At 42.4% G+C, this 25,000-nt stretch overlaps 1 protein-coding gene across 2 annotated transcripts in view; it reads left to right on the forward strand.

Moving 5' to 3' along the window:
* Positions 1-25,000, forward strand: part of ZEB2 (zinc finger E-box binding homeobox 2) — a 113,980-nt gene that overhangs the window by 86,662 nt on the left and 2,318 nt on the right. For both annotated transcript variants that reach the window (XM_065841072.2, XM_071810687.1), the window contains 6 exons: positions 1,346-1,417; positions 7,693-7,881; positions 8,589-8,803; positions 11,324-11,432; positions 12,289-14,258; positions 16,324-16,504. In XM_065841072.2, coding sequence (XP_065697144.1) covers positions 1,346-1,417; positions 7,693-7,881; positions 8,589-8,803; positions 11,324-11,432; positions 12,289-14,258; positions 16,324-16,504 — 2,736 coding nt within the window. The remainder of the gene's footprint in view (positions 1-1,345; positions 1,418-7,692; positions 7,882-8,588; positions 8,804-11,323; positions 11,433-12,288; positions 14,259-16,323; positions 16,505-25,000) is intronic.

Raw genomic sequence — 25,000 nt, forward strand, 5'->3', positions numbered from 1 at the left:
TTTATATTATTCCCCTATCTTCAGTCACATCATTGTCATGGAAATGGATTAATACTGGGCCAGTTTCTATCCTCATCAAAATCTTTCGCACAAAAAATGGGTAATAAGAATTTTAATGCTTCGTGTATCAATAAGATTTTAATAGCAGGCTTTGATCTTCTTGCCAGTCTACCACTTGATTGGCCGAGCAGCATCCGTCCTCCTGAATTATCATCGACTTGTGTTCATTTCTGGGAAATTCTCCTTTGTTTTATTTTTTATTTCTTTATTTGGTCATTGTTGAACCATTTCTGGGTGCTTTTGGACGTTTTATTTCTTACAAGTGCAGCTAGGTGAAAGATTAAAGCAGATTTTTCACTTAAATCTCAAATACTAAATTCACTTAGGAAAAAGAAGAGAGAAATTGCATGTTTGCGTGTGGCTTCAAATAAAGAAAGGCTGGCATTTAGAAGTTGAAAAGGCGAGAAAGAAATGTTGTGTATATTTATTTTTGCCTGTGAAAACCCTTTGGAAGGTTAAACCTTAACCAGGCCGTATGTGTGAATACCTGTTGCACATGAGCTAACAAATTAGCAGCAAGAAACCAAGGCTGCACCATCTATGAAAATAAGCACTCTCCCCAGTGCTGGAGCTTCATCCAACCTCTTTAAAATGCTATTTCAACTCACTGCAGCTTCGTGGAAAGTAAACTGATCCATGAGAAATACATAGTAAATAATTCTACACATATCATGCTCATCTGCATGTGAATTAACCCAATTTATGGCCAGAAAGGCAGACTTTGTCAGCACACAGAGAGAGCACGGGAGATGTAAATAAATCCTATGGGCAAAGAACTGCCCACAGTTGAAAATTTGTCACATTTCTGCACTACTTGATATTAATACATGCTGTGCTTCAAACGAGGTTAAAATGACGGTGACAGCTCAGAAGATCTGTGTGATGATAGATAGAGATAGAGATATAAGAAGTTCTTGTATCTTCCTTTTGTATTTGCAGTTTCTTCCAGGTATAGACCTCACGGTGTCTGTTGACTGATTATTTCTTTTAAATGCGGAAGAAAAAAAATCCCTTTTTATCACTTAGACTTGTTAGACTTGGTATTGGGAAAAGCCCTTCATTTACCCCGAACAAATAGTTCTGTTTTCCACCACTGGCTGTCATGTTTAAAGTAAATAAGTTCTCGTTCATCCAGCATGGCTGAACTCATTCAGTGGCCAGAACAAAGCCATTGTGCAGGGGTCCACAACAGCCCCTTTCTGTCCTTCTCGGAGCAGCATCTTCCCTGCTTTGTAAGCAATTCAATAACGTGCAAATGCTAAAAGTGTACATGCTTCTTTCACAGAAGAAATGAAGGAAGATTATGACACTATGGGGCCTGAAGCCACAATTCAGACCACTGGAAACAATGGTACAGGTGAGTTACTGCATGATGTGAGCATCGCTTTTTCTTCTGTGTCGTGTAGAATTAGATGTGCATGAAGCGACAAAACGATTTCTTTCATGTTTTCGGTTTAACAATTGGGAAACATTTACATAATTCCCCTTTTTTTATTTTTTTTTTTAATTTTTTTTCCCAGTTTGATCACAACACTGAAGCAAAAAAACTCATTGAGAGTCCTTGCTACCCCTCCTGTGCAACGTTTCAGCCCCTGACTCCTTTTAACTGCATCCTTGTGAGCTGATAGTTTTCAGCAGCATGAGGAGATGTTTTCCCAATCTCCTATAGTTTAAAGTAGCTGGACCAAGATACAGTAGTTTTTTTTTAATGAGAGAATCTGTACAAAGAGCTTGATAATGAGGATGGGGTGCACCCTTCTATGGCAACCCCAGATTCGCGTGGTGCACAGAGTAAGCTACTTCAGAGACTGAAAATATCTTTTCAGCAAGACACACATAAACCCCTTACATAGATACACAGACACACACACTTTAAATGCATATTTATGAGATTATTATGTTTCTGGCTAATCTTTTTATTTTTTTCCACTTTCCACATCTCTTTCTTTCCCCTCTTCTTAGAAATCAATACATTTTGTGGAACAAGAAAGAGCACGGAGATATTTAGCAGGCATCATCTCTGAGCCATCTCTTTTTTTCTATAGCAGAGCAAAACAGCAAAAGGTTTCTGTTACTATTTTCTAATCCGAATGAATTCAGGGTTTTACCGTGTTCTTTCCAAAGGCCACAAGGCCCCACTCCATCCTCAGCACAGGATCCCCATACATCACCCCATGTTTCCTTTGCATTTTGTCACAATTTGAGATGCTGCAGATAGCCCTGATTTGCACGGTTAAAAGTAAGAGTTTTCTAGTATAAGTACATTTCTATGCATTCCATTTTGAGATTTAGTTCATAGGTAATGGTCTCTGCAAATATTACTGTAAAAGGTGGTACCTGTCTTGCAAGGATCTTATTACTCACACTTTCCTAATGTTGGTAACACCCACGTAAAACCCCAATGCTCTCATTAAGTAACACAAGAAATTTACTTTATAATTCTTGAGGGGGAAAATAATAGGAAAATAAAACCGTGTCGCTGCTTTTTTCATCCATTAGATTTATTATGCATGAAAGGAAGGTGGCACCAAGGCACAGTTTATCATTACATATATACTTAATGATGTTGCCATACAGACCTGGATACACACGTATTTTAAAAGCCTTTTTTATTTCCAAGGGATGTTAATAAAGTGACAAATTGTGCTTAGCACTTGGAGAAACAGGACTGTAAAAGGCGTCTGATTCAGAAATAAGACTCGATGGTAATCTGAATTATCATTACCAGAGCCTTTGAGGTCCCCTATCAGTCCGTGTGACTTCCTTTGCGCATATTTTCCTTACCATAACAGGCCTTAACTCTTTCATACTTGCAATGTGGTCTGCTCGAGGGGGAAGACTTCATGTCCTCTTAGCCCCATCCCTTCCAGTATCTGATGGTCTCTTCTGCCTGATCAACTTGGGCCTCACGGCACCTCTCTTGGGGCAGGTCCATCGAGCCCATGGGCTATCCTGCCTCTTCCGAAACCAGTTTTCTGGGGGGAAAACATGAGGGTTGCCCCTACCTGATTTGATGCACTGCAAACTCGTGATTCAAAGAGTGTTTTGCATGCAGGCGTCCTGCATTTAAAATGCAAACACAGCTCTGGATGTTGCACCTTGGCAGTTCCTTCCCCAAGCGCTCTGTGCAGAAGCCCCAGCCTCCTCTTTACTGCAGCTGCTATTTGCTGCAATGTGTAGTTTGTTCAAATAACCGTCACGAGTTTTCTGGTGCTCTGCTGGTGTTTAATACAAATCTTCTGTCACTGAGGTGTCCTGAGCCACCTCTTCCCATGGAGACTTGTGCCTGGGTAGGTTGGGTAGAAGATGTTTCTGCAATGGCTGCAGTCTCCGCAGCCTCTCTAGAGTGATGCCAGTTTATTTAGTCATGTTAAATCATTTGATAAACTAAATGCCTTTGCCAGTCTTTTCACCCTAAGTGGAAGATCCTGGGTGACAGTTGGGAGCTGCAGCATCCCTCATGCAGAGTAAAAACTCCGCTGGCTTGCCTGTTGAATTGCCCCAACCATTATCTGAGGAGGAAAGGGAAGAGGTCAGTCCCTGAGCCATTGGAGATCCTTCCTACTGTGTCTTGGAAAAGTTCAAAGTTTTCTTCTTCAGCCTCACTATGGGCTTTGGGTCTGTCTTGAGTGTCTGGCCTCAATTTTTCCCTGCAAGTAGTAGGGGGAATTTAGTACTGATGTTTAATAAAATAGCTGAGGTGCAGCTGAGACCCATCCCAATGAAAGAAGTTGGATCAGTGACTCCATCTTCAGTGAAAGCCACGCAAAAGTGACCTTCTGGTCTCCAAGAGAGCCATTTAGGTTTTCCTACAGATCAACATGAGCCCTTCCAGATAGGCCAAGGAGGTCTCTATTGCTTAATACAATGTGCCTCTCCCTCTTGACACCTGGGCTGAGCACAGAGGCAGGAGATACAGCTTCAGACTCACATACATCCAGCTGCAAAGTTGCTGTAGGTGCACGCAACAAGCGTGGTGTATTTTTAGCATCCAATTCATTGCACAATGTCATTAACAGAGAAAGAAAACTAAAAGAAAAAGTCTCCGTTATTAGATTATTCTGCCATTGTCAGAAGGGCCGCTTCTTAGTGGTACTCGAAAAAGAAATCTTGTTATCCATACATTAATCAGCTGCACTTTTATAATGAGCCACGGAGGCTTTATAGTGGAAAAGCAAAAGTGACCACTAGAGTGAAAATTTCAGGCTTTGGTCCTGCTAAATTAATTTGTAAATATTTCTGGGGATTTCTGGAATGGTTACTTGACAAGATTGTGTTCTGCAGAAGGGGTCTTAAAAATATGAATAAATACATTCCTATGGTTTTGGTTTATTGTACCTGTTAAGGGTTATTACGACTGGGATGTTTGCAGAAGAGAGATTAATCAATTCCCTGTGAACAAACAGAAAAAAGCTTCCTCGTTTCGATTACTAACAGCTGACGAGCTTTGAGTAAAGATCTCTTAATATAATTTAAAGAGGGGGAAAAGAATATAAAACCTTCAGGGGGAGGAAAACAGAAGTAAAACTCGGCCGGTTGGAGGACAGGCCGTTTTCAGGCTGTAATCTGTGTGTACCAATGGAGGCCTCTCACTTCCTGGCTAATGAAGGCTGTGGTTTTATTAGCTTTGTTTGCGATTAAGGGCAGCTATCACCATCTCGCAGGACGAGTTCCCACACAGAATAACTGGTCTCCCAAGCTCCTTGAACCTCTCTCTCACTTTATCTTGAAAGGTCCTAAATGCCTCCAAAGATAGCTTTCCTTAATGCGTTATATTTTTATGTGACACGGCCACATCGGCTTTTGGAGCTGAAAATATTTCTGCTCTCCAGGCCCCAATAAGTAAGTGAAAATAGAAAAGACTTATTTGGTGAGGTCACCCACCACAGATCTCGCTGAAATCGTTGCCACAGTGCGATGTGTGTGCACTGTCAGCCCACGAGGAATCCACCAACATGACTTTCTGCATGGAAAACAAATTAGGGTGCAAGAGGGGCAAGCGAGCCTTCCCCCCAGAAATCAAGAGAGAAACCTAATGGTTATCAAACTGGTCTTTTTAGTAATGTTGGGTGAGCTTCCAACCATGTCTGAATTGTCAGTAGCATCGCTAGCGAGGAAGCAGATACACATGGTCACCTTTTGCTATTTATGTTAATCTGCAACGTCCCAGCGCTGGTTGTATTGTTTCGGTCAAGGATCTGTCAGCTTTTCCACTAAATCCCCTTGTTTTTAGGGGTTTATAATGTAGACATAAACATTTGCTTTAGCTCCTGGATTGCATGCGCAGACATAGAAGCTAAATAATCCAGAGAATTAGGAAGCCGAGGCCAGTAATATCGCAGCAGCCCTCCACAGCCTGTTGGATCAACCTCCAGATAGACTTGGGGGCTGGGAAGGAAGAACCTCATTTGGGCTTGAGTTTGGGACTGAATCTTCTAATATTGACTTAGGCCTTGCTCAGTGGCTTGAATCCCCATCCTATAAATGAATCCCCAACCTGCCCAGAGGAGGACATGGGACATTCCTCCATTGGAGCCATCCCACCCTTTCCCCTTCCTGCTCTCATATCTCCTATCCCAATAAAAACTCTCTTTTCCCTGCCTCACAGATAGCATTTACTGGCTAGAAATAAACTTATTTTCCTTGGATCTATTGCTAAGCCAAGAGACAGAGTAGCATTAAGCCAGAGGGTGGATGATCTTGCGACAGCTGGAAGATCTAGGCATAGCAAGAGAATGAAAAGTCAGGTTTCCAACGTAAAAAGCAATGCCTCACCTTTGTTCTGATAAAAACAAAGTGGAAAAACATAGCCTGATGCTCACGTGCATCAGGCATACTTCACCAACCACCATTTTGTTATATTTCTCTCACAGCAACAAAATGGAGGTAAGGTACTTGGACTTGTTCTACATACTTACACCCCACTTCTATAGAAGTTGCTTTTTTTGGGGAAAAAAAGGGGTTATTGCTTCTCATGCTCCTAACAAATGATAGCTCTAGCTACAGAAGGACCAAGGGAGGAGCACTGCAGTGTTGTAGTGATTCCCTACAAAACCGCTGTGATAGGAACAGAAGTTTCCTTCCAAAAACAGGGTCCCATGACCAGTGCCATTTGGTCACTGTCACTAAAATACTGCAGAACGGTTGAGAAGCTGCTCAGCTCACACGAAAAATAGGGCATATTTGTCTCAACGAGCGGATTTGATTTTATCGGCTAAAGGGATGAGGTTTGTTTGCATAGCTGAATATCTGCTTTTATCGATGACGATGAGATCAGCGCTTCAAATCAGGCGCTTTCAGGTTTCCAGTTGTGCCACGGTCGGAGGCCACGTCTCATTTTGACTGCCAGCGTCACTTAGTGTTTTTGTAGGAAACTGAGGCAAAGAATGTACCCGTTTTTAAACACCAAGGGGCTGGTTAGTGTCATTTCCAGTGGTTACAAACCAGCATAACCTTGTGTGGCCTTAAACCCTTTGATTTCCATGGGTTTACTCCATATTGCTCCTGGGCATCAGTGAGAGCAGAATCGTGCCATTTAATATTTTACTTTTACATGAACTGTAGAACAGTTTATGGCATTGCCTCATTTTCTTATTTCACCTAAGGAGAAATACATTAAGAATGTAATCAATCATAAGCCGTTCTTTTCATTTATGGTCAGTTAAAAACAAGTATCTTTAATTCCCTGCCACCAACTGTGTCTTCCAAGACTTGTTAACAAAACAAAAAAAAATCAGAGAAAGAAAACGATCAGGTCATTTCATTTTTCTGGTATAATTATGTTAATATTTGTCAGTAACCTGCCAGAGTTTTTAAGCTCTTTCCTGTATGCAGTGTTCATGCATGAAGGAGAAAACCATATTTTTAGTAACAGGATGTTTTGTGGTTGAGCATGTATTATGTTTCATGGACATTGCATGCACAATAAAAATTTGGGTTTACGTTTAAGGAAAAGAAGGAACACACTTGTACAAACTGTAAAAGTGGTTTTAGGCTCAGTATCGCTGTTATGGTCTAAAACATGTGCTTCTGTTTGTAGAAAACTATGAAGCACTACGTTTTTTAAAAAGAACCTATTCTGTCATTGTAACTTAATGTTTCAGGGAGCAAAAAAATAAAGGGAAGATGTGATTGAGTGATTATTTTCTTGTGTCCGCTATGGAAGAGCAGCCTGAGACAGGACATCTCATAGAGGAGAAGCTGTTGTGGTCTTTACTACCTGTAACTACTGTCTCCTATGTGGGGACTACCTCAGGGTCTGGGGGATCTGGGGCAGCTGAGCTCAGCCCTGTAGGTCGAGCTGTGTTAACACCAAAAGCCATGGGTCCCCCAAGAGCCCCCTGAAGGTTCAGGTTCCATAGATGAAGGATTACCTGCATTACCCAAGCCTCATAAACTTCTCCTGCCACCCCGTAGAGCCCGCATTCTTGTTAATTTAACAGCCCGCCCTTACTTCCATCCACGCTGGAGGAAAACCCACATTAATTTTATTAGGAGCTGGAGCAAGAGCGATGAGAACGAGGATCCAGCTGCAGCCCCAGTAACCAGCTCAGCCTGTGCATGATGGTTTGAGCTCTCGTGGAGAGGATGCACTCAAACCCCCTTTCTTTTCCCCTTCTCTCGTCTTTTTAGTGAAGAACGCAAATTGCACGTCGGACTTTGAGGAATATTTTGCCAAAAGGAAACTGGAGGAAGGAGATGGGCATGCAGTCAGCATAGCGGAGTACCTGCAGCGCAGCGACACGGCCATTATTTACCCCGAAGCCCCCGAGGAACTGTCTCGTCTTGGCACTCCAGAGGCCAATGGGCAAGAAGAAACTGGTGAGGCTGTAATTCATTTTTAGCCAGTATCCTGACCTCGTGCAGCTGTTGCAATTATAAATGCACTACATGCCTGTGTGTTTACCTTAAAAATTGAAGAACAGCTGCAGCGGCATGGAATTTCATGAGCAAAGATTGGGGCTGTAATTTCAGTGTATTGTGATTTTTTAGTCAGCAAATTTGTATTATTTGGCGGGTGAAGTGAAGAGTTGAATTTAAACGGGAGAAAGGCTGCTGTTCTGGTTGGGATTTTGGGAAGTTTTAAGCAAGTTTGAACGCAACAAAAGACGAAGTGGCCGACCCATCGCTATCCGATGCCTTGATAAATAATTGGAGAAGCATTGGTAGGAAGGATTTGGTCAATGGCGTGAGTAGTATAACGAGCTGGGGCTGGGATGCAAATCGCCCATCGATCGGGAGAAGCATTTCTTAGTTTTCCAGCCAGCGAGGTCTGCGGGAGGAGCGATGCCCGTAATTAATTTCCTCGCAGGGTCCGGAGCGGGTCCTGCGAGCCTGCCCGGGGTGTGCGCGGGTGCCGGCTCCTCCGGCCGCCGGTTGGCAACGCCGTCCCTCCCTCTCGGGGCAGCAGATTGCCGCGATTCCTCTCATACCATCCCGGGCAATCAGCCCATGAGCTGCCATTGATTTGTTGACCTTTTGGCCTGCCTTTTCCCCCCTCCCGCCTCCCTCCGCATCCCGGGGTGCAGACCTGCCACCTGGAACTCCAGATGCCTTCGCCCAACTGCTGACCTGCCCCTACTGCGACCGGGGCTACAAGCGCCTGACGTCCCTCAAGGAGCACATCAAGTACCGCCACGAGAAGAACGAGGAGAACTTCTCGTGCCCTCTCTGTAACTACACGTTTGCCTACCGCACCCAGCTCGAGCGGCATATGGTGACACACAAGCCAGGGACAGATCAGGTGGGGGGCTGGTTTTAAGTGATTTCTTTCTGTAATAACCCCTTAGAGAAACGATATTGCTTTGATTGGCAATCATTATTAATTTTTCATGGCATTTTGAAGATGCAGATCTTTTAATGGTAATAGCTTTAATTGAGGTCTAAATGATTTTTTGATGGTCTCTTCTAATATGATTTAATAGTCTTATGTTCACGATCGAATGAGTGTGTTAATTTCTAATTTAGAAATTTTATTTGCACTTTAACTTGACTTTAGTTTCGTTTTTATGTTCCTCAAAAAGTGAATGAAACTGTAGCATTTTAATTATACATTATTAAACATCTCAGCAATTTTAATTCCATTTTTCACCTAGTTTTACTTCGCAGTGTTGCAAGTAGGAGCTCCAAGACATACTAAAAGACCCACTAATATTTTTTCATTACTTTTTGAGTAACCTTTTCAATCACGTGAAATTATGCGTATTTGGTATAATCGTTTGTTAAACATAATTACACATTCTCAGAATAACTCTTCCTGCAGTCCATATAGGCTATCATATGCGATTGTGCCACTGACACATGCATGCGCTAGAATTGCGGCATCCCTACCATTTGTATAGCCCGGCAGCGTATCTGCAATAAATCAAAGCAGGTTTTTCCTCGATGGGATGCATGTAATATTATATCAGTGCTGCATTGAAGGAAATGCGGCGTATCTCAAACAGGTGACTGAGCTTCCCTAGTGCTCCTAATCAGGCTGGGGATGGACCCCGTGCCACAATACTCTACGTAACAGCAGAAAAACCACCCCTGTCCTCGATGGAGAGTTACACTGAAAACCCGTCTTATGGGGTGCTGTAATGGAAACTCAAATGGCGTGGTTAAAACTTAAATAAATAGCTGTGTGCATTGTGTCAAATTAGAAAGGCTTTATGCTGTATTTATTTTTCTCAAAAACCTCAAAATCTGTGTATCTCTTTGTAGTTTTTTCTCAGCACAAGGTAAATTCAGTTAGGCAAACACACATCTCCTAATCACGCAATTTTTGCAATTAGCATTTTTAAGAGAACCGCTATCTTTTGCTTGATCTTAACCCAATATAAATGATTCTGGAGCCGGGTTCACCTATTCTTTCCTTCCCATGGCTTTTCTGGTAGACAAACGCATTTTCACATGTGTATTTTTCCTAACTCGATCCACCGTAAGGTTCTTTTTTTTTTGCTTCATATCATTAAAAACACCAGGGGAAAAGCAAAAAGAAAAAAAACCAAACCCGCCTAGATATTTATCCAACGTAACCGCCTGAAATTTCACATGCGAGAGCGCGCCGGTGCTGGCGCATTATGAATGGTAGCTTTGGTGTTGAAAAGTCCCCTCATTTGCTCATGGCATTTACAATTAGTAAATTAAAATGATTGTATCATATTAACAGTGGCACAACTAAAGTTTATAGTAGTCCTCGGAGGGCGATGGGGGGAGACAAAACAGCTGTTGCTGTTTGTTTATGCAACTCAGCAACATATGAGCGCGGGTCCCTCAATGGCGCGCGGCGGGCTGGGCTCTGCTTGATCTTTGAAGGTTGCTGCTGTTTGAACAAACCTCCCTGTGTCCCATGTAACACCATCTGTCTCGCCAGGAATGTGGGAAGAGGCAGCACACCCTTGCAGTTGTCATACCGTTTTGGCGCTGCCTTTTTTTCCTTCTTCTTCTTCTTCTTCTTCCCCCTTTAATTTTTTTTTTATTCCCTTTTTCCACACACCCCCCCCTCCCCACTCCTGCAATCGGCTTTTGTGTCGTGGCTGACCTCCTACTTTTCAGCATCCAGAGTGCTTGGCTGCTTTATTATCCGTATTATTATTATTATTAATTATTTTGTTTCCTCTCCAAATTCAAAGTCACGGGGATTTTCTTGCTTGTCACAAAAAGGTCAGCTGCCTTTGATTATATCTTTATGCCACTTTTAACTTCCAACTTTCCCTCGCTCCTTAGAAGAGCACCGGGGGAAAACATGGCATGAGGGGTAGCTCAGGTCTTCCCTGCTGCTCTGTGATTTTAACAAACATTTCCAGCAGCAGCTCGTGCCGACGATGCAGCCTCCTCTGTTTGATAATGAATTAAATCTTACACGAAATGCCACTAACGACAGTGTTTCTGTCTTTCCTACACGCGCAGTAAACAGAATTTTTAAACAAGCGGAGTCCCACATGTTCAGAATCTGCTAGGAATATTAAGAGCCACAAATCTTCTTATAAAACAGTTTCTCTCATCGTAAGATACCTTAAAGCAACACATTTCTGATGAGAGACTTAGGAAATAATTCTAAAGCAAATATCGAATGCTCGTGTGAAAGTACTTTCTCATTTGTTTCGGTTTACTGCCAACATTCTGATTTTTATTGCAACACTGATGAGACGAATAAATATACACGCAGACCTTTTGGTCCGCTTGATAAATCCAGAGCCGCCTTCATTTTGGTTTTGTTTTTTAAGCTACAAATTCCTGGTTTCTCTTGCGTAATTGTTGTGCTTTTTTCCCCTCCTAGCACCAAATGCTGACCCAAGGAGCAGGCAATCGCAAGTTCAAATGCACTGAGTGTGGCAAGGCCTTCAAATACAAACACCATCTGAAGGAACACCTGCGAATTCACAGTGGTGAGTAGCGGAGGTGCTGGTGTGCTCATTTGCATTTTGTTTAATTAGCTGAGTTTTAAAGACTGCTTAAAATTTACACAGTTCTGCTTCTGACTTCTTGGAGCTACTAAGGTATTTCATAAGTGATATCTGAGTCATCCCCATTTATCACGCTGTTAATACCGCGGTCTCGCTGAAAGATTTGGAAATAGTAAAGCTTCCTGCAAATAATATAGACGGTTTGTTCCGCAGTTTGAGTTCAGGAGCGTTCACTCGTTTCCGTGCAGTTGGACCCTGAAGAGTCCATTATATTTGCCATAACAAAAAGTCTCCCTGAGAGAAACACAGCTCATGTTCTCAGATAACCAGTAAGCGCAAAATGTCTCCAGTTGAACGACTTGTGCGTTTTGGCTTTCCTGTTTGACACAGCGTTCGGCACACGAAACACCACCAGGCTCTATCCAGGCATAAACCTCCACCGATGTGGAGGTCCTAACGTCGGGACTGAGTTTCTCATACCGTGAAAATTCATTTTTTCTGGAAGAAAAAGAAAAAAAAAAGAAATCAAATTTGAGCAGTCTGGATTTGGTTTGACTCCCTTGACCATAGGGTAGTTTTCTGTGACTTGAGATGATCAGTCTGGAGCCAATCTCGCACCTTGGGGGTTGTTGCTGGCTGGAGACCGTGGGTCCAAACTGACCTCAAGACCTGTAGAAAGAGGAGGGTAAAGCAATGGTGGTGTGTGGCCATATTTGTAGAATTGGTATTTGGTATTAATCAGTGGATACACAGACAATAAGCTGGGTAGCAAATGTGAGGGCTTGCAATTATAGCAGCAACAATGCTAATTAACATTTGGTTTTAATTATCATTTTAGGTGAAAAACCATATGAGTGTCCAAACTGCAAGAAACGTTTCTCCCATTCTGGCTCCTACAGTTCGCACATCAGCAGCAAGAAGTGTATTGGTTTGATCTCTGTAAATGGCAGAATGAGAAACAATATCAAGACGGGTTCTTCTCCTAATTCTGTATCTTCCTCTCCTACTAATTCAGCCATTACACAGCTGAGAAACAAGCTGGAGAATGGCAAACCACTTAGTATGTCTGAACAAACAGGCCTACTGAAAATTAAAACCGAACCACTAGATTTCAACGAATATAAGGTTCTTATGGCCTCACATGGGTTTAGTGCAACTAGTCCTTTTATGAATGGTGGACTTGGAGCAACCAGCCCCTTAGGAGTTCATGCTTCTGCTCAAAGTCCAATGCAGCACTTAGGTGTAGGGATGGAAGCACCATTGCTTGGGTTTCCTGCGGTAGGCAGTAATTTAAGTGAGGTGCAGAAGGTCCTACAGATTGTGGACAACACGGTTTCCAGGCAGAAAATGGACTGCAAGGCTGAAGAGATCTCCAAGTTGAAGGTTTACCATATGAAGGATTCATGCTCTCAAGCTGAGGAACAAGGAGTTACCTCCCCCAATATTCCCCCCGTGGGTCTTCCAGTAGTAAGTCATAATGGTGCCACTAAAAGTATTATTGACTATACATTAGAGAAAGTCAATGAAGCCAAAGCTTGCCTCCAGAGCTTAACCACAGACTCGAGGAGGCAGCTCAATAACATTAAAAAAGAGAAGCTGCGAACCCTAATAGACCTAGTAACTGAAGATAAGATGATAGAGAACCACAACGTATCCACTCCATTTTCATGCCAGTTCTGTAAAGAAAGCTTTCCTGGTCCCATTCCGTTGCATCAGCATGAACGTTACCTGTGTAAAATGAACGAAGAGATCAAGGCAGTCCTTCAGCCTCACGAGAACATGGTTCCCAACAAACCTGGAGTGTTTGATAAGCAAACCCTCTTGCTGTCATCAGTACTTTCTGAGAAAGGAATGACTAGCCCCATCAACCCATACAAGGACCACATGTCTGTACTTAAAGCATATTATGCTATGAATATGGAACCCAACTCTGATGAACTACTGAAAATTTCCATTGCCGTTGGCCTTCCTCAGGAATTTGTGAAGGAATGGTTTGAGCAAAGAAAAGTCTACCAGTATTCAAGTTCCAGGTCACCATCACTGGAAAGGGCCAGTGCCAAGGTGGCGCTGGCTGCCACCAACAACACTCCCACTAAAGACTCTTTGTCAGCCAGATCTCCAATAAAGCCTGTGGACTCTATAACTTCACCATCTATAGCTGAACTCCATAACAGTGTTACTAATTGTGATACTCCTCTCAGGCTAACAAAACCTCCTCATTTTACCAATATTAAACCAGTTGATAAATTGGACCACTCTAGGAGCAATACTCCTTCTCCTTTAAATCTTTCTTCCACATCTTCTAAAAACTCCCACAGTAGTTCTTACACTCCAAACAGTTTCTCTTCTGAGGAGCTTCAGGCTGAGCCTTTGGACTTGTCTTTACCAAAACAAATGAAGGAACCCAAAAGTATTATAGCCACAAAGAACAAAACAAAATCTAACAGTGTAAATTTAGAACACAACAGTGTTTCTTCATCATCTGAAAACTCAGATGAGCCACTGAACTTGACTTTTATCAAGAAGGAGTTTTCTAATTCAAATAATCTGGATAAAAGCACTAACCCAGTATTTGGTATGAACCCATTTAGTGCCAAACCTTTATACACAACACTTCCACCACAGAGCGCATTTCCCCCAGCCACTTTTATGCCACCAGTCCAGACCGGTATCCCTGGGCTGCGACCATACCCAGGACTAGATCAGATGAGCTTCCTACCACATATGGCCTATACTTACCCAACTGGAGCAGCTACTTTTGCTGATATGCAGCAAAGGAGAAAGTACCAGCGGAAACAAGGATTTCAGGTAAATTGTTGCACTTGTTTTCTTTTGAAATGCTAGATTTTTTTTTTTATTCTGTGATACGTCCTCTTACAGAAGAAAAAGTCCAAAGTTATACTCAGCATTTCCAAAAAAAATTAGCAGAGTTGGTTTTGGTTTGAACTTGCAAAAATGCAGTGGGGTAGGAAAACAAATTGCAATTAGCTCAAGGAATACCTCTGCTTGGATTCAGAAGCAGTGTCAATACCTTTAAATAGCTATAATTTTTGTGGTTTTATTCTGTTACGAACTCAGTCGCCCCTTATGAGAATTGTGTCATAATAATAATAATAATAATGAAAAATCCCATCCTGCTGTAAAACAAGAAAAAAGGGAAACTTTGTAGGGAAACTGATCTCTGCGGGGCTCCCCTTATAGTGAGCATAATCACATTTCACCATGGGGAAAAGAGGCAGCAGGAGACCTCTGGGAATCACCCCCATGTTTGGACTAAAAGCCGTCACCCACTAAGCAGAGGTTCATATGGGCTTGTAGAAGCTCTATCCCATTGAAAGTCCTCCAAATTTCCACCTCTGTGTTTTTTGAGGCATTGCTCACATGTTGTGCATGGGAAAGGTGTTCTATCTTCTCATGAACGTCTGGGGGGTGAGAAACATGGGTGCGTTGCTTCACCATAGCCACTTCCTTCAGCCCATCTACTGCCCTTCCCAGACTACCGGTTCTCTAATCCCCACCAGTCATCTGGAACATCTTCAAAAAAAGCAAACCATCAGATATTGAGAGAAATTAGTTGGAGAAGTAGCAGCTAGGGGCCTTAATTGCAGACAAAGTCTTTCCGTGGACACCTAATCTGGGTTAGCGCTTCTTCATGCCTTGGTACAACCATCAATCCTTTTCTTGGGTCATCCCAGAGTCAATACGTGAGTAGCAAAGGATTTCACCGCTCACATGCCTATAGTAGAGAGCTGCACTACAGAAGCCACATACTTTTATAGCTTTTTGCTGGGTGTATTCAGACGTAATGTACAGAGTTTAGTTAAATGAGATTAACTGATTATAGATTAATCATTTTTCTTTTTTCTTTTTTTTTTTTTTTTTACATTTGTCTATGTTCCCCTACGTCCTATTACGGTCTATTAGTAATTTTAGTGAGTAGTAAATGTTTTATAGTTTCAAATGTGAAAATCAGGTATGGTTTTACATTACAGGCGGTAATCCCTCTTTGCACAATAGGAGCATAAATAGCACTGCACCTCCATAACAGCTGTTCCACTATTCCAATTTCCAGTACATCTGCCCTCTTTGTAAATGTATTTAAGCCTATTTAATCTTCTCTAATATTAATTAGTGCAAACCTAGTCTAAGAAAACTGAACTGTGTGATAGCAAATGGAAATGTATGTTATCATGCAAGTTTGCACTCTCTTTGGATCAAGACAAAATAAATATCAAGAAATTTAATAATTTACTGATCCACATTCATTATTGCTTAATGCTGAAGGCTGTTTTAACATAGATAGAACATTGATAAAAAGTGTTATTAATATTCCCTATTTCAAATTACAAAATTAAATATAAAAATATAGCTTAAGGCCTTTAGTCGGGAGACATACATTTAAATGGATTGCATAATAATAACATTTGTACCTAAATATAAAATTCAATTAAAACCTTTCTACAGATAGATTCTATATCCAAGTTTCAGTGTTGTGAAAGGAATAAGCTCTTAGCTGTTGCTTACACTTACCCCTGTAAAATATTACAACACCTTTTGCCATCCATGAAGAGCCTTCCCTTTGCGTTCTCTGCTCCTTGAAAATATTTAGTGCTGATCTGATAAATACAATTTTCTTGTGTAAATGATATTATTGCGGAGTGCTCAAAGTAAGTTGGTTCCAGGCATAGAAGTAGAAGGCTCTTCATTATTTCCACAGTTCTCATCAGCTGTAGTTTGATTATCAATGGGTTCCTAAGCTAAGAGGGACCGCTGTCCTAAGTAGATATTACTTTAACTTCTCTGGGGGGTTGGTTCCTCCGCGGGAAGGAGCGGTGGTGGAAGCGGGTGTCGCTGACGGGTGCTTCCCTCGCAGGGAGAATTGCTTGATGGAACCCCAGACTACATGTCCGGCCTCGACGACATGACGGACTCCGACTCCTGTCTGTCCCGAAAGAAGATCAAGAAGACAGAAAGTGGCATGTACGCGTGTGACTTATGTGACAAGACATTCCAGAAGAGCAGTTCCCTGCTGCGACACAAATACGAGCACACAGGTAGGGCGGCCGTGCACCGAGGGGAGGGTTGAGGTCCATGTTACGCGCTTTTTAATAAGTCTTTCATGAGTGCGCTTGTGCAACAGGTTGGCAGGTGCTGAGGCTTTCAACAGGGAAAAAATAATATATTTTGCCTAGTTCAACTGATTTTTAAAGTTTTTTGAGTAGCTATTGCTTGGTGAGTGACTGTTGCGATAGGGTGAATCTCAGCAGGTGACATGTGAGGTGTCACACCAAGGGCAGTGGCAATCGTGGCACTCAGCATCTCACAGGACGAGCCCTCTTCAAATAAGGCACTCAGAAAGCACCACGGCTTGGTCAACACAAAGCCTGGCACGGGAAGGAAGAGCGACAGTGTATTTCTCGTTTCTTAGACACTATCTGACCCTGCACCATTTAATCCAATAGAAAAACTTCCACTGACGTTAGCAGCGTGAGAGCTGGCTCTGGCTGAGTTATCTCAAAGTAAACAGCTCGCAGGGGTTGCTCTCGCCGTGATTTTGCACGCCAGCAGCACAGGCAGGTTGCATTTTCCTTTTTCGCTTCTCAGTTAATGCCTGGGGAATGTTTCCATCTCTCCTGAGTAGGAGCCGATTTTTGTCTAGCTCAAGGAAGCTTGCCAAAACTCAGCTTAAAAAAGACCCTCCATCACACCTATGCTGGCCATGGTTCCCCTTGCAGGCGGTGCCCCTTTCCCTGCTGTCAGCTCTCCGAGGGGACTCACCGGCTCAGGATGTTTCGGTCAGGAGAAAACGGCACCCAAGCTGCTCAAATAATAGAGATATCAAGTTATGTTAGACAAAGGGAACGTGAATTATCACGTGAACCGGTGTGCAGCAGGACATAAACTAAACTCCAACTTCCTAGGGTTAGAAAAAGCTTACTCAGGAGGAAACTTTCCTTAACTTTGAAAGCCGAGTCCCACTTCAGGAAATGAAGCAAGTCACATCATCCTTCAATCTCACCATGTGACGGTAAAAAACTTATACCTCTCTATTAATACATCTTCCAGGCCGCACAGGACTATTTGGCATTTCACATATGAAAAATTTACCATTCAGAAGTGGACTCTACCTTTAAAAAAAAAAATCTTTGCTTTGTTATTTTTCCTTCTTGTACTTTTCTTCCATATTTTAAGATAATCCCACACAGGAAAATAAAAAAAAAAAAAAGCAAGTTAAAATACATGTGGGATTAAGAAAGAAAATTAAAAGCAACATGTTGGACAAGATCAGCTAGTTCATTGGTGGAATGTGCTTCCCTGCTACATTATTCAGATCAAACTGTTTATTCAGTAGAAGAAGCTTTTGAAGGCTTTACGTCCCTGCACCTTTCCTCTCCTGAATGATTTTATTACAGCCATCTGCAAACATTATGGTTTACTACACTACTACCATAAAGCTCTTATGTTAGAACTGGCCTTCGTATATATTGGGATCTGGACATATGGTTAAATCCCATAAAGTTGGTAGTCCATAAGGTCGACAGACATATGGTTGAAAGGCTGAAAATTTGACAAGCTGAAATGTGTGCATTCACCTTGATTTGCAGAATAAACTGCATTTGTAAAAGCAAAAATATGTTCTGGTCCTTATGTAGCACAGGAACCTACTGCCTTGACGAATGCCACCCAGCTGTGGTGCAGGGACTTTTCTCCTTCTTTGCCCTGTCCCTTTCGGCTTCTCAACCCTACGTCTGACAATTTTATGGGGCTCAGCCTTATGATCCAGAACATGTCTACAGTGTCATATTTAATACGCTAGAACCACAGCCCATCATCAAGCTCGAGTGTGGCATTTAGAGGCAGGACGGATGGTCTTGTGGCAAAGGTGCAGGTGCTGCGAGCATCATGCTCTTTTCTACATTGCCACAAAATTCCTCTGATAATTCCAGCAAATTGCTACATTTTTCTCTCACCTTCACCCATCTTTGAAGTAGAGGGAAAATGATACCAGCCCACCTCTCCGGAGTGTTGTAAATCTTAATCGTGCGATGGAACTCGCTATATAAAGTGTGAAGTATTATTAAGGATGTGTTTGCTCTACGGAGCTTCCACGCATCACGCTACCGTGAGATAGAGGTGGTTGGGAGCTCTGAAGACCTTGGCTGGGCTGGCCTCCATAACTCATTCACAGCCGTCAGGAGCCACGCTGCGCTGGGACGTTGGCTGATGGCTTAGCGCGCATCTGAAGTGAATTTCAAATTAATTTGATAGTTTTGGAAAAAAGCTTGTAATTGCATTAGTAACATAGGTGATAAATCGCAGTCCGCGTGCAGTGCGAGGAACTGTTGAAGGTAACGCTGTCTTCTGCGTTTGGGGTCACTGTGAGAGTAAGCCCATGTTTTTCAATCAATTTTTTGGAATCTGAAGAAGAGAAAAAGCTTCTTTTTAAAGCGTGTCGCTCTTTTCTGACCATCTGATCATAATGGGTTGCTACTTCATTAGAAACATGTTTTATGAGGAATTGGAACAGTTCCTCTCTTTCCTGAAGAAGCACAAATAGTGGATGTTGTTCATATTCTTATCCTTCTTCCTAAAAATTCCTATGTGCTTTTTTAGGTCTTTCTTTCTGATATTTGAACAATCAGGTTTTTCTTTGGCACCATTTCTCAAAGTTCATGTACCTATTGCAACCAAAGATGTAATGAGGGTTAAAAGAGTCAGAGAAGACACTGTGGCTGCTTAGTAGCCCCTAAATATTTACCCCAGATAAATTATGTGGAGCAAAAAGAAACATTGATATGTAAAACTATATGATCTGCCTTAAGCACGTGCTACACCAGTTATTGTAAAGGAGAAAACAGGAATGTTGTAGGTATTGCGATGGAGCTGGGGTTCCCTGCCAGGGCAAGAAGAAGGATGGGACTTGGCCAATTCTTCGTGTAAAACCAGGAACTTTTGGCAGGACCTTGTGGCCACAGATCAAGGAGCTCTGTGGTTACCTCTGTACACTGTGCCTGCCGTAGCTTAAACACAGTCGAAAAAGGGACCCAAATTTCGCAATATGTATTTTTTATTTTACGCAGTATATGTTGCAATAACTGCAATGAGTGAATTGCATTGATTCTGGCTGATCTGAAATTTAGCAGAGAGGCCATTGCTTGCTGCAGGACCAAATTCTTCCAAGTTAATTTTGGGATACCATTTAAATTTAAGAGAAATTATGTATCCATTTTAGAGTCTGGGCTTCACAAGATCCTTTTTCCTTAAAACAAGGATGCAGCACTGTAATCAGGGTTCAGAGCATGGCAGGTAGCACAGGAATTCAGTGCGCACGTTATTTTCCTGTGAAGTCTCACGAACTCATCCTAACTTTGGTCAGACTGGAATTAGTTAAGCAGACAGCGCTTCATTTGCATGTGTCTAATCTCAGATTTCTTCAAGCTACGTAGTTCACGGTTCAATACGCTTTCCTTACTAAAGGTGAACAAGATGGTTGTCTTCATGGCAAAGCTTTGGTGCCGTCTGGCAAACAAAAATTTGCTGTGTTGCAGATGAGGGAAAACAGGAGCAAGCGAGCAGGGAGGCAAATGGAATGGAGGCCCTGAAAGATGGAGAAATATCCTGGCTCCTGGGTAGCAATCCAGCCCCGCTTTGTCATCACCACCGCGTTGGGTTGATTGAGGAGTGAGGTGAAGGTTTAGTGTTTGTTCTGCTCATGGCACCATATCTGCCGCACACCAGCTTTGTCGTGGCTTCGCAAGGAAACTTGCAGCGTTCCTGCTCTGCAACAAAAGCTGGAAACAGCCTTTCAGAATCCTACCTAGAAATTTTAAATCCTTTCACTGTTGTTCTATATTACATTATATTCTATTTGATTACTTGTGTGGGCTGTCGAGGGCCTCATAGCTGTGTTAGTGCTTTCATCCTTTCCTTTTCCACTGTATATTTTATTAAGACTCCTTTTTTATTTTTGTAGCTTTCGTGCTGATGCAAGCACTAGTTTTATTTCCAGATTGATTCTGTAAACTAAATATTGTTCTTGAGCCTGGTAGCAAATCAGCTCTCTTTGGCTAGTATTTTGAATTCCCTGCTCAGGAGTTTTCTTTATTTAGAGCTTGATTCATAAAAAATTTACATGCTATTTAAAGGTTATTTTTTCTTGCTTTACTCTGATACAACTTCAGAATTCCCCATTTTACACTCAAATAAAGAAAAAAGAAAGATATGTTCCATGCTTGTGAAATTTGTTCTGTAGACAAGGTCTCCTATTCAAAACGGAACAGGTGCAGCTTGGGCAATTATATATAAATTGCATTTATCTTGCACCTTTGACCGCTTCTCTATGCTCTGGCTGCTAATCCATCTCCATTGGGACTACATCTAACGTTCAAACCCCCAAGCAGCTTCAAAAGAGCCGCCTTTAGAAAATAAAAACAAACTGGCACCAAAATGTTTCCTTCTTTCCACCAAAGAGTGAGATTTCTGTTTGCCCCCCTCCCATAGAAAAAAGACCCACTTGCCTTGGGCAAGTTTAGTTTGAGACCAGCGACAGTTTATGATCTGATGTCTTATGACTTTTAAACCACCATAAATGGGAAAGGCATAGGTTTTTGGTCAGAGACTTTTTAGCACAGGAAGATTGAGAGATACTCTGCTGTTACAGACTTTGTTGTTTTTTTTTAACAGAAATGGAATTTCAGAGACTTTGCAAACAGATTAGTTATAATTTCCCCTCTGTGAACTGAGCGCAGGCCCCTGTGGGATGCAAATGGTGGAATTAAAAAAAAGCCCAAACATTTCCTTTAGACGTTTGAGAGAGATTTAACATTTAGTTTCATGGCAAAATGTGACGTCTACACCAAGGCATCCACCTGATGACACACAAGTGTTTTGTGAGCCCTCTGTTGAGATGTCTTGGGTTCCTCTCTCCCAGCTCCATCCCCATGGACAACACAGATCATCTCAGACGAAATTGCATAAAACCTGTAGGGCAGGATGGTCAAAACTGATTTCTTTTAACCCATCTCTACTCCACTGATGTTATGACACTGCATGACAATGCTTTTACTGTGTGTTGGCTAAATAGCTGATAAAGCAGCTGAGACCACCTACAATTGGCACTCTCCTCATCCACCTGCAGTTGTAGGTTTGCCCCCATCCACCTGCATTTGCAGGTTTGTCCCCATCCACCTACGTTTGTAGGTTCTCCCCATCCACCTACGTTCATAGGTTCTCCCCATCCACCTGCACTTGTAGGCTTGTCCCCATCTACCTACAGTTGTAGGTTCTCCCCATCCACCTACAACTGTAGACTTCTCTCCATCCCCAGTGTAAAATACCTTACTTCAGCTATATTTTATGGCCTACTAATGCATTGTAGGGATTAGGCACGTCTTTTAAATGGCTGAAATACTGGGGTTTGCACACGGGGGAAAAGAAATAATTCTTTCGCAAATGTTCGGAAACCCGATACATTTAAAAACATATTTCAATTAGTGTTGTAACAGCTGCACACTGCTAAGGTATGTTGTGTGGTGTCTGGACAAAGAACTTTGCTCAAGCTGTCATGTTCCCTCAGATCAAAACTGAGTCCTTGATATGAATGTGGTAGACTACATAGTTCTAGCAGAGCCTTTTTAGTAATAATATAAATTAACGTGAAAATATGAAGTGTTTTAACCATTTGATTTCTAAATTAATTTATAAAATAAGGATGATTCCATGCTAGGCTACCTCTGTGCTGGCTGTGGGGTGGCCCCAGGTAGCAGGAGGTGTAGCATTGAATGAACGCCCCATGTGAAGGAAGAGCAAAGCAGGCAAAGACTGGGGGATAAGCACATCACCCAGCCTTGGATGAGCAACAGTGGAGTTGGTTGACTTCTGTTGGAGAAAACATGCTGAGCAACTGGATGGAGCACGGCTTGAAGAGGAAGGAAATGTGGGGTGAGAGAGATGTAGTGTGCCTCAAAAATATCAGGAAATTTGAAGTAATGGAGATAGAACAGCGTTGTGGATAAGTGGAATGAGTTGGTTGGGCTTGCTGATGTTAGGGGAAAACTAAGTCAGAGGGAGGGACTGAGACAGCGTGGGCAGAAGTTTAGTGAGGAGAAAGACACAAAAAAAAGGTGCTGAGTTAAAGCAGAATGTCTGCAAGGAACGAAAGAGGAACAAAATTAGCAACTATGGAGATACCAGCAAAGGGATGGCAGCGTGTTGCTCTGAGCGGGCTGAGCAGGACAGCTGGGATGAGGCAGGGATGCAGGCAGGAGCATCTGGTGCATCCAGCTGGGTGGTTTGTAGAGTGGGGAAAGCTCCCACCCCACCCGTGAGGGTTTTCTTCTGCAGTCACTGGGGTTCGAGGAGCTCTTAGGTCAAGAGTGCTTTGGGATTTATGCTAATTTGAGTGACTTGATAGCGCTAAAATCTCCCTAGGATTTCCCCACCATGGCAGAACTTGTGCTCCGAAGGGCAGGTAGAGACCTCCCGGCTCTGGATGTGCTGCACCCCCAGGTCAGGGCTGGAGGTTCAAAACCAAAGTATATGTACAGCTCAAAGCTTGGAGTTTTCTTCAACCTTGACCTTTAACCAACAGGTTAAATTGGCAGAAATGTATATTTAGGAAACAGATCATAAATGCAGTACTGCTATAATTCAATATATCAAGCTTGAATTTTCAATTTTACTGTAAAGGGAAATAAAGAAAAAAAAGAAACCCTGTATATGTGAAAGCTTAGGAAACTCTCATACAAAGAACTGCAGCTTGAGTTCCAATTTCCAGCCATCCGCTAATTTCCCTGTCACTTGGATTATTCTATCTGTGGTTTCTCCTGTATTTTCCTTCCTGTCAGATCTCCCCTTTATTCCATAACGTACAATTTTTGGCTTCCTTGAAAGTTTGTTAATCACACCTTATCAAATGTGAACTTTCACAGTGGGACTTGAAGGTAGCTGTGACTAGATCGGGCAAAAGCAATTAGCATATTCCTTAGTATTCATTCTTAGCAAGTTTTCTATGGAAGTGATTTGTTTTGTATGCCTGACTTCCCCTGCTCTTGAGTCCCCGCAGTGACTGCAGAGGAAAAGAAGGCAGATCAGGTTCATAAAGGAGCAACTTGAATTTTCCTGGAAGTCGAGATCTTTCAGCAATCTGAAAACGTATTTCACTTTTCCTGCTGGATTTCCTCCTGTGCTGGTGCTGCCAACGGTCGTTTCCCATCTTCCAAGCCCTTCGCTCTTGGCTGGGGTTTTCTCACCCACCCTTCACCACCCTACTCTTCCTCTCCCTGCTCTTCCTTCTTTAAGAATTAATAGAATTAAAAGAATTAATAGAACACCACACTTGTACAACTGACAAGATGGGAGGGCTCTGATACGAAGTTCATTCCTGTTCTGGTCACATGCCACATTAGCTGAGTATGATAAATACACCCAAGGAACCAGGTCAGTTCACTAATAAGTTCCTAACAATCCACTCTAGCAATAAGACATGTAAAGCAGGGCTCCGCATTTCAGGCACTAAATACCATCATTTTTGTAGGCGTAAAAATAGCATGGAATATCAAATAATGACCAATTGGCATTGCATCTGCATCCGGAGCGTTCAGTTGAATGACACTAAGATTACAATTTGACATTTTGAAAATTCCAAAAAAAAAAAAAAATCTGGCTGAAGGTACTATTGTTTGATTTTATTTTTTGCCTCCTGCAATCTAAGTTTGGTGATCGGTCTTCACTAATTCCAATCTTTGCACCATATGTTATGTCTGGATATCTCACGGTTGCATCATGCTTTGCTGAGTTTTGTCATGTGGCATCATGCTGACAAGTATTTTTTGTCAGCTCTATTTTGGAATTAAGCTTTCAGTATGGCAGTTCTGGAAGGTGTTGAAGGCATTCCTGTGCTATTTGTGGCCTGGGATCAACCAGATGTGTTTAGGCTTGGCACTGGTTTTGAGTTTCAAACATTGGTTCGAAACTGCCTGAAATGCCAAAGGAAATACTGTTTTCTGCAGCTTAACACCACTTTAGCACTCAGCGAGTGGCTGACAACATTTTATTTAGAAACCCCTTATGCTCCCGTGGCAGATGTATGTATTTGTATTTGCTCACGTGGTGGGGGAAGAACATCTTCTGGATCTTGAGGGCTTCCCCTCCCAGGCTGGAGGAGAAGACCATGGTGGTGGGTTGGTGTGGGTCCAACCTTGGTCCTCCCACCAAAAGCAAACACCGTATGGACTCAACGAGTCCCAGTTCCCCATGTTGCTGCCGTTGGACCTGTAGGATGAACTGTGATGGTGCCGTAGGTGGGGAAGGGTTGGCTCGCAGTTGCGTGGCAGCAGCGTTGACGGCACAAAGGTAGGATGTTGGCTTCCTGCTATTCATGAGCGACGCACACAAAGAAAACTTGAAGAAACAAAGGTCTTCTCTGCAGGCCAATCTCTTCAGCGAGGGGCGGGGAAAGAAATAGGGCATGTGTATGATGCTGTCAGCAGAATTATTTATAAATAGGGATATTTTTCGAACGTTTTCATGGGAGTCAGCTGCTCGCTAGA

Source organism: Patagioenas fasciata, chromosome 7 (assembly GCF_037038585.1).
Source record: "Patagioenas fasciata isolate bPatFas1 chromosome 7, bPatFas1.hap1, whole genome shotgun sequence".
NCBI classification, from domain to species: Eukaryota; Metazoa; Chordata; class Aves; order Columbiformes; family Columbidae; genus Patagioenas; species Patagioenas fasciata.